Source organism: Propithecus coquereli, unplaced genomic scaffold (assembly GCF_000956105.1).
Source record: "Propithecus coquereli isolate 6110/MARCELLA unplaced genomic scaffold, Pcoq_1.0 Scaffold140, whole genome shotgun sequence".
Classification (NCBI taxonomy): Eukaryota; Metazoa; Chordata; class Mammalia; order Primates; family Indriidae; genus Propithecus; species Propithecus coquereli.
In genome coordinates, this window is record NW_012138303.1 from 170,341 (window position 1) to 180,978 (window position 10,638).

General features: G+C 45.3%; 1 protein-coding gene across 1 annotated transcript in view; it reads right to left on the bottom strand.

Annotated features, from left to right (window-relative positions):
* The window catches only part of UCK2 (uridine-cytidine kinase 2), an 85,648-nt gene extending 80,026 nt beyond the window's left edge, over positions 1–5,622 (bottom strand). The window contains exon 1 of the mRNA XM_012639578.1: positions 5,190–5,622. Coding sequence (XP_012495032.1) covers positions 5,190–5,288 — 99 coding nt within the window. The 5' untranslated portion in view covers positions 5,289–5,622. The remainder of the gene's footprint in view (positions 1–5,189) is intronic.
* Between the last annotated feature and the right edge of the window lie 5,016 nt (positions 5,623–10,638).

Sequence of the window (10,638 nt, forward strand, 5' to 3'; positions counted from 1 at the left end):
TGGGGGATGGGAATATTATAATTTAATAAGTCCTGCAAATGATGACTTTCTTCTACTTGGATCTTTTTATGGGGTAACTTTTTCAAATGTAACAGTCATCAAATCAAAATTCAGAAGACCAAACTTAGAATAAAACCTTTGGCCTTGTATTATCACCAAAACTAATACTACCCAAGGTCATCCAAGATTCACCAAGTATTACACAAGACTTTTAAAAATAAAACATTCTGTCATCACAAATAAATATTTTAGTTAAGAATCAAAAGAGTTTATTCCATTAAAGAAATCATGTGTTCTAGATGTTTCATTTTTCTCATTCTTTTATAATTCCTATTTTTGTAGGAATTTCCTAATTTCATAATTACAAATATAGAGTTATACGTATATTTTTATACATATGATACATATATGAAAAGATGATCAAATGCTTTAATGATAAATCAGCTTAATGACAAAATGGTATAATGGACAAGAAAGCATATATACATACACACACATACATATATAGGGAGTACACTCTCAAACCTTTTCTATTGATTTGAAAAATTAAGACATAACATTTAAAAGATTTAGAGACCTTGAGCAGTTCCAACAGTACCATCACAGAGCCCACTAGCAAAAAAGGTCAGGTCTTCAGCAGTGAATTTCCCAACTACAATCTGTCCCCATCACAGAACCTCAAAAAGAGCAAAGACAAAGAAATAACATCAAAGCAAATGCTATGCAGTGAGCTGGAGTTAGGTGACCACAGACAGAGCGAGCATCAGAAACCACACTTCAAAGACACCCAAGGAATAAAGAAGGACAGGCTGGGGAAAGGAATATGGCAGCAGGAGAGAACTGCTACAGACCACAGGGCCTGCTGTTTCTTCTTCATTCTCCCAGGCACTGTGCTAGGCACCGCACAATGAACAAGACAGAAGAATTTTAGGCAGAGCAAACTTCAAATGCGTACATCCTTGGATGGAGGATAGCATGGCCTGCCAAGCAGCGGGTGTGGCAGGCCTAGCCAGAGCAAGGAGGAGAAGACAGCACATCAGAAGGGCCAGATCACGCCAGGCCTTCCCAGCCACAGCAGCAGTTTAGGGTGACAGAAAACACACAACGCCAGCTCTGAGAAAAACAGGGCAGAAGCACCAAACCAGTCCCATGGTTCTGGGAACACCTAATAAAAGGACGGTGTGGAGTAAGTGATCCAGCTGGATGGCAATGGCTGCTGAGGTTCCAGGAACAGGGCAGTGGGAGCCAGGGTGACATGGGTCCAAGCACCGTCTGAAGCTCTCCAAAAGCAGATGCTGACTCATGGTCAAGCTGCACTGAGGTGACAGTCCACACCTCTGAGGGGACTGCAATTTCCTCTGTTGTCCTGCATTACTCACACACAGACCCACCTCCCTAAAAATACTTACAAGGAGTGGTCGCTGCTTGTGGACAATGTTCAATACACGAATAGATTTAGAAAAGGAAAAATCTGGATCCCAATCCCAGTTCTATTACTAAGTCAAAAGTTCTCCTAACCTCATCTTCCATGGTCATCTACCAGTGGGGAAGACACGTGCCTGACTTCAAAGGGAAGAAATAATCAAATGCTTTAATGATAAATTGGCTTGAGTGTAAGGAGCTTATAAACAAAACAGTAAAACACTAAGGACAGAGACCTTCTCTCATATTTCCCTAAATTCTGATTTCCTCCTATTCCCAAGCACTCAATACAGTAGTCTCTTATACTCTGGTGGGAGAAGCAGTCAACAAATAAGCACAGAATAAGGCAAAATGTGGTAAGTCTATGGAAGCAGAAGAGGGCAAAAAAAATTTGTATTAGGGAAATGGATAACAAAGCTCCTTGGAAGATCTATCAACAGAGCTGAGGCTTAAAAGGACTAAAGGCCATTCCAAAGAGAAGACCAGAAGCAAAAGCGTAAGTGAAGACAGTTCAGTAAGATATATGTCTATGTGCATTTTTTGGCTGAGTACAAAAATAAACAGCCTGGGACCGCATTTGGGGGCTGAGGGGATTTGTACTGTGCTGAAGTATTTGACCTGCACGCTGAGCAATCAGGAGTCATTCAAGGTTTCCAAAAAGAAGAATGGCACAACCAGAGCTAAGGCAGACCACTCTGATGGCAGCGTAAAGGAGATTTAGAAGCTGTTTTCATTGGCCGAGGAGGCAGTCACAAGAACAGCAAAAATGAAAAAGAAATGGCCCATAAAAGTCAGGGGTTTTTTGCAGGCAAAAAAGTTTAGACATTTTTTTTTTCCTTCCAGTGTTATTTCTTGCTATCTCTGGACTCACCCTTTAGGAGGAAATATGAGAATCTGGTTTTTAACATAGGTCAGAGTAACCTTCTCAACCCACCACAATTTTAAGATGACCTTTAAACAATAATTTGCCATGTCAGCCTAGCAAAGTTCAAAGTTCTATCTAATTCATCTTCATTTATAAAAGAAACTAAAAAATGTGATATATGGAGCTGCAATCACTAGTCTTGCCCTCTACAACCAAAATAATTTAGTCTAAGATAAAATACTTGTACTCTGGGCAGCCACAACATTGAGACAAATTAGAGCCCACACAAGAAAATGCTTCCTATCCCTCAAGAAAATCTGTTTTTATAAAGAAGGGATGGGGGAAGGGAGAAAACAATCAAGACCTACACAGACTGCTGGGCTACAGGGTACCACACAGTCTGCATTTCCATTTCCTTTGGGGTCAGTGCCTCTGAAAACCAACATTCATTTCTAGCCATTTCCAGGTAGCCCCTTTGCAAGGTGACAGCATAAACATGTGCTATCTCCTTTCTGCATGCCTTCCTCAGTTCTTACACAAGGCAACAGCAGGGACAGAGCAACACTGGTCTGCTCCTGGCTCTGCCACTAAATACTCAATTTGAATCCATATTAACTCAGGCCTCATTTTCCTCATCTGTAAGTGATGAAATTAACTACTGGGACTCCAGAGCCTCTGAGGTTCCTTCTGGGCTCTGAAACTGTTCTTTTTGATGATGCTCTAAAGCCCTTTGTCTTCTCCCAAATCCCTTTAACCAGCACCAAGTATCAACCTGCCTCGCTTCCAAACCCTACCGCACCACAGTGCTCAGGTCTGAGACTTCCAAAGAGTCGGGTTGGTTGATGCTGACTAGCCTCCCCCTCCCAAAAAGAAAAAGAAAAAACTCTGAAGTTCTTAGAAAGGCACTAAGGACAGGAATATGAAATGTTACAACTCCAAGGCTCCTTTGAACTTTTTTTATAACAAAAATTATAAAAACAACGACAAACTATCATATGTCAAAAACGTACAACATGCTTTGGAAAGTGAATGAAAACAGACCTTTCCTTTCCTGGGAATTTCTACACTCCTCCTCCTGGATGAAAAACAGGGACAGCAGACAATTGGTGACTCTCATATTGTCTCACTACTATCTCCCATTCTACACATTATCTAAGCAACACGTAACAGCTTACACTGATTATCATCTGCAAACAGGTGACCATTGAGAAACACAGTAATGAGAACGAACTTACTTCACCTTTCATGTCTCAGTGTTCACCTCTATGGTGATTAAATTATTTAGATGATAGCCAAGGTCATTTTGTTTCTAAATATTCCACCCATCTGCAAGTTTAAGCGATCCCTCCCCCGCCCCCAGGAAGACTGGACTCCGGGTTAAAATTTGGACCCCACTATACGCCAGGCACTGCGCTAGGAGCGCTGGAAATACTGCCATGAACAAAAAAAGGTCCCAGTGCAAAGGAAATATGCTACGGAAAAGAGAGCAAGAATAATTCTAAAAGAACAGGTAATGGTTCCTGAAAGGGCTGGCATCCTGGTTTTGCTTTGAATTACTACTAGTAAAGGACACATTAAAAAAATGAAAAATTTTAAAAAAGCGTTCAACCAGGGAGCACACAGAATACAAACTTAAGGGACCTAAGCAAGCAGGCTGATACCCAGCCCCGGGAGCTAGGGACGAAATCAACTTAATAAATAAGTTCCACAGGACCCGCCGCCGCGCCCGCGTCCCTGGCGCCCAAGTAGTCCAGACCTGGAGAGAAAAATGTAAAGCCACAGTGGAGGAGGGGCTACGGGGCCGGCGGCCCGGGAGCGACAACCTCGTGGCGCTCTCCTCATGGCGCCAACCAGGCTTCCTGCTGTGCCCTCCCAGCCCTGGCAGGCAGCACCCGGCTCTCGCAGGCTCCCCTTGCGGAGCCCGTGCTCCACGTGAAGTTGGAAGCTGTTTGTTAAACGGTGGAGGAAACAAGTAGCCACGTCTTAAAAGCAGTTAGGGGAGCAAAGAAAGAACCATCTGGGAGGACTCCACCCTTCTCCACCTGCAGAAAAAGCCCCGGTAAAGCTAGGAAGTCATTTCCCTTGTGTCTTCTTGCCTTGCCCATAAAACAAAGGAAACAGGCTCCTAGGAGAGTCAGAAACCCACAGGATGACCCCTTTCCGTGGATGCAAGACGCGTACGCGCCGGACACCGAAGAGCACGAAGCCAGCACAACTTTCTCATTGAAGCCGACCACGTTTCCTCTTAAAACCAGGAAAAACGGAAGCCCCTGCTATTATCGTTTCATTGATGCGCCGCACCTATTGGGCTCTCGGGCTTTTGCCCGAAAACCCCTATAATCCCCAGCCCTTGGGCCCAGCCCCATATGGTGCGCCCCTTCCCCGGGACGCCGCCTCGCGCGCTCCCGCCACCCTCGCAACCCTCGCAGTCGGGCTTCCTGGCTCGCTCCGCCCTTGGCACCCAAGCTGCGCCGCAGGACGAGCACGTCAGTGCAAGGCCGGGGGGAAGGGGTGCATCAGTGGCTCGTGGGGGCCCTGCTTAAAGCCCCCGCCCCCAGCACTGGACTTGCAAAACAATAAGCATCCGCTTTCCTTGCCCCTCCCCCATAGGACCCCGGCCACGAGTTACCGCCGCACAGGGGTGAACAAGCGACCGAGAGCGCGCCAGCCTTGTGACCGTGGCCAGGCGCCCCTGGAACCTCGATGGCCCGAGTCTCCGCCCGCCCCTTACGCGGAGCCCTGAGCCCGCGCGGGGAACTCTCGGCGCCGGAGCGCGGCCGGGAGCGGAGGCGCGCGGGCCACGCGGCGGCTGCAGCAACTGACACGGCCCGCAGCCGCCAGCCACATGCGCCGCCCGCGGGCCCGGGCCGGCCGGGAGCGCAGCTGCGGGGCCTCGCCGTACCTTTCCGCTGGCCGTGCCCCCGCTGACGCCGATCAGGAAGGGCTCGCCGCTGTCGGGCTGCTGGTGGTCCTGCAGGGTCTGCTCGCTGTCCCCGGCCATGGCTCGCGCCGCCCCTCCTCCCGCTGCCTGTGCGCACGGGCGCACGCTTCCCGCCCGCGCCCGCGTCCGACTCCCTGCGCCTCCCGCAGCCGCGGCCCGGCGCTGCCGGGGCCGAGGTCGCCGCTGCTCGCCTGAGAGCCGCTGGGAGCCCGGTGTCGGGGCTGGGTTTCCCGGAGGAGCCGACGCCGTCCTCTGCCCGCAGCGGCCGGGCCGGTTTACATCCCAGGCAGAGGTCAGCGTGATGCTGCTGCTCCAATCCGGGCGGGCAGCGCGCTGCTATTCGCCGAGGCGGAGGCGGCTGGCGTCTGGCCGCAGCCTCCGCCCCTCCAGGCCCCGCCGCCGCCCGAGGTCCCCGGGAAAGGTGTTGAGCCCGACCCGCCCTCCCACCCGCCCGATTAACCCTTTCCCGACGCTCCCTGGCGGACCCGAGAGAAGAAACAGGCTTTTCTGTGTCGTACTTTGGTATGCTACCACTTATGTCAGAAGAAAGAAAAAGCTTGAAGGCATTAGTAGGCGGACTAAATGATGGATGGAATGACCCAGGTTTGAGAAGCAAAATTGGAGCACGCTTAGAAGATTAAGATGGAACAAAGAGTTAATGTCATTTAACCATTATCCAGAGTAAAAACTTGTGTTTCCAGAAAACAAGATTTTTTTTCCCCCTCCCGTTTGCCAAAATAATATGTCAGCCGCTGGCTTTAGATATTTCCTGTCATGGAAATCCCCAAGCGCCGTCCTCTTTAGCAGGCCTGTCCTCAGGCAACTCCCCAAAGGATGATTTGAGGGGCTTATGTGAAGGGTGCCCTGCCTAGAAAAATCAATGCCCTTCCAAACCACAGTATCTCAAATCCCGTACACCGAGGTTCCTGTAGAGTTAGGGTTTGTGGAAACATTGAAATAACGCTTAACGCCATTTTGATCTATTAATACCTTTAATTGAACTGGTTTTTCAGAGATTGGCAGTTAGTCACTTGGTCGGAAAGGCAGTACCAGACGGTGACTAAGAACAGCCTCCACCTCTGAAGCCAGAGTTCTGCATTCACATCCAGGTCCCTGAGCAAGTTACTTATTCTCCCTGTGTCTCAGTGTTCTCATCTGTTAAATGGGAATAATAATGGCAATTACATCCTAGGATTTTGGAGCGGATTAAATGAATTATTATGTGTAAAGTTCTTAGTACAGGATCTAGCATAGTCTATGCCCTATATTAATGTTTGAAGAGAAAAGGCCTCTAAAGGGCTGAAACTGGAGAGGGAAGTTTTGCTGGGGAACAGGGGTAGGAGCAGTCTAGTAACTTCCAGTCTCTGCTCCCGTAAACTTGGGGCTGGTATCAACCAGCTAATGGAGGCTACAGTCTAAAACAAAACTTAAGTCAATAGCATTCTCTTTTAAAACTTACTAAATGACCTTAAGTTGAAAATTATTTTGAAAAAAAATTACTAAAGAAAATTAAGAGTATCAGAAAACACAAACATTCTTTTCACTATTGAAATTCAACAGTTGAGGCCGGGGGGCTCACACCTGTAATCCTAGCACTCTGGGAGGCCGAGGCGGGAAGATTGCTTGAACTCAGGAGTTCAAGACCAGCCTGAGCAAGAGTGAGACCCCGTCTCTACTAAAAAAATAGAAAGAAATTATCTAGACAACTAAAAATATATAGAAAAAAAATTAGCCGGGCATGGTGGCACATGCCTGTAGTCCCAGCTACTCGGGAGGCTGAGGCAGGAGGATCACTCGAACCCAGGACTTTGAGGTTGCTGTGAGCTAAGCTGACGCCACGGCACTCTAGCCGGGGCAACAGAGTGAGACTCTGTCTCAAAAAAAAAAAAAAAAGGAATTCAACAGTTGACCCTTGAATAACAGGTTTGAATTCCACAGGTCCACTTATACGTGGCTTTTTTTTCAACCAAAGGCAAATGAAAAGTACAGTATTTGCAGGTGTAGCCCACTGATACTACGGATGTAGCCCATTGATACCAAGGGCTGACTTTTCCTATTTGAGGATTCCAAGGGGTCTAATGAGGGTCTTGGGTATGCTCACATTTGGTTATATGCAATCCATCCTGGAACTAATCCCCTGCAGATACCAAGGGATGACTATTTTACGTCACCTTCCAACACCAGACTCCACAGGAGCTCGGACAGGAACCTGTAATCCTCCACTTCGGGAGGTGGAGGCAGGAGGATTGTTTGAGGCCAGGAGTTGGGGACCAGCCTGAGGATTAGCCTGGGGATATTAAGTAGCTGAGGGGAAGAGGAGGATAAAAAGAAATGCCACGACCTTCATGAACTTTTCCCAAATCCCCACCTTCCTTATCATTCCTATAGCTTTGTTTCCATAATACTTTGTCATAAAAAATTTTAAACATTGTTGAAAGATTTTATAGTAAATACCAGTATACCCACCACCTTCACTCTACCATTAACATTGTACTGGCCTGGAGGGTGGCTCACACCTGTAATCCTAGCACTTTGGGAGGCCAAGACAGGAGGATCACTTGAGGCCGAGAATTCAAGATCAGCCTGAGAACATAGGGAGACCCTGTCTCTGCAAAAAGATAGAAAAATTAGCCAGATGTGGTAGTGCATGGCTATGGTCCCAGCTACTCAGGAGGCTGAGGCAGGCAGATCACTTGAGCCCAGGAGTTTGAGGTTGCAGTGAGCTATGATGATGCCACTGAACTCTATCTAACCTGAGCAACAAAGTGAGTGCTTATCTCAAAAACAACCAACCAACCAAAAAAAAAAAAAAAAACCACATTGTACTATACTCCCTTTTTTTAACTGGTCATCTACCCATCCCTCTATCCATTGAGATATTCTTATCATAGTACTTATTTCCCTTTGATTTGTTAGCTTTAATTGGCTTACTCTAAACTAGTTTATATATTTCTTGCTCTTTTTTTTTTTTAATTACTATACCCTCAACACCTAGAACAATTTCTGGCACATAGTAGGACCTCAGTAAATTAAGAGACAGTGTCTCACTTCTACATTCCCCAGACCCACTGAGCAGAATGACAGGCAAGTAGGAGGCATTCGATAAATGATAATTGAATGAATGAATGAATATGGAAAAGGTAAGAAGGCATCAACAAGCAAACTTCATTTCCAACACTTTGGAGGGAAAGGCAGCATTCCTTTGATAGTATTTATGTAATTACTGCTCTTATTTCTAAATGTTTTGTTTTCCTGGCATTACAGAGTAACTGTCTACATCTAGTCCTAATTCGTCTATTGCCTAGTTGAGCTAACTCATTAACTGAACTATTCACTCCACTTCTCTGCACCTTGTTTAATAATAATATTTGACCTCTGTGCATGAGTTATTATAATACGCATGAAAATGCTCTGAAAAAAATCAAAAGCACTCTATATAAAGGTAAGGCCTAATTAGCACTCTGGACGCCCTGTCTTCCTTTCTCTCTCCTATCCCTAGGGCTGGCCCGCCTACATGTAAGGAAGTTATCCGTGTCCATTTAAATTATGAAGAGTACTCTCGGCACCAGTGCCCTCAACAAGGACTTTCGCATCTCTGCTCCCCACAAAGCAAGGCAAGCTGCCCGTGCTATTCCCTGTGCTGTGTCATCCTCTCCTGGGAGCTTGATCCCCAAATCCCATAGCTAGGGATGCTCAAATCACTTTTGAGCCTACCATAGCAATTATACTGCAGATTCTGAATTAAGTGATTTCAAGCTGTCCTCCTTCCCCTCCCATTAAGGAAAAATCAAATGTTTTTTAATAAAATTCAGAGTTAGAAGATATTTAAGGAAGTACATTTTCTTGCTATCTATGATTTATTTTTTTTCTTTACACAGATTTTAGTCTGACCAAGTTCTGGCCTAGTTAACATTTGGGGATGAAGTCAGCATGCGTATGCAACTGCAGCTGTAGCCAAAGAACAATAAGAGACATTGCTGTTGACAGTCCTTTGTCTGCCTGCCTTTTCTCCTTAAGTAGCCACGATTCTGAACTAGACAAGGAACATTACATTTTGCATCCAATTGAAATGTTCTACCTCTAGGTGCTTCATGCACCATGATCAACTCTCTATTTGCTTATCTCATTCCCAAGCCAGAAAAATAGATGTTATCACACTTCAGCATCCATACTGTTCTGAAAGACGACTGATGATATTAAAGCTGCTTCAGCATCTAGCTCTGTGACCTTAATCAATCACTATCTCAGACAGTGTTAGGCAGCACAGTGCAGTCTCAGACCAGCAGCAGCAGTAACAGCAGCATCTGGGAATGCAAATACTTGGGCTCTGCCCCAGAACTAGCGAATCAGAACTCTGTGGGTGGAGCTCAGCCATCTGTGTTTTATAAGCCTTCCAGGTGATTATCATGCCCACCAAAGTTTGAGAACCACTGATCTAGTGCAAAGATGAGTAAGCTCCAGTTAGAAAACCAACGTTTACAAACTCACTTTGTTGCTTTGTAACCTTTGACAAGTTACTTAATTTCTTTAAACCTGAGCTTCTTAAACCGTTAAAGGATCCATGGCTCTTAGGATAGCTGTGAAAATAATGATATACATTAGTACATAATAGTTATTAAATATCATTTCCCTTCCCCTCCTATTTCTGTCACAGCTCTCTGATTTATCACAGAAGTCTACCATTTAGGGATCAGGAGTTCCAAAGTAAGAATTTCTAATACCCAAGGCACTTTCAAATGAAAATTAAAAGGTAATATACAGAATGGGCAAATCTATAGGGTCAGAAGTAGATTAGTGGCTGCTTACAGCTGGAGAGGTTATCGGGGGAAATGGGAAGTGACTGCTAACGGGTCCAGGATTTCTTTTAGGGTGAAGGAAATGTCCTAAAATAGATTTTTGTGATGGTTGCACAACTTTGAATAGAGTAAAAACCATTGAATTATACAACTTAAATTGGCAAATTGTATGGTATGTGAATTACATCTCAATAAAGCTATTTTAAAAATAGGTATCAACCAAGAGACTAGGAGAAGAAAGAAATTTTTAGGAATTGGGAACAGAAATGGGCAAAAGCATAGAGAAAAGACAGAGAATTACGAAGAATGTCAGGACTTTGCAAACTATAAAACATTATGCAAATGTAAGTTATTGATTTTGTTGAGTTCAGCATACACCCTCCCTCAAAAAACGTAATTGTCATTCAGTGGCCCCTAAATTTTAGTTGACCCAACTTCAGAAATCTCATATGCTCCAAGAACCCTTCCCAGACATTCAAAAGTTAACATACAGATTTTTAGTTCTGTAGAGATTTTCTGATTTTCTCCCCTCTCCCCATACCAGGATATACTTTCTAATGCAAGTCTATGAAAATAGGCTAAGATAAAGTCAAGAGTTCGGTTGTCTTGCCCAG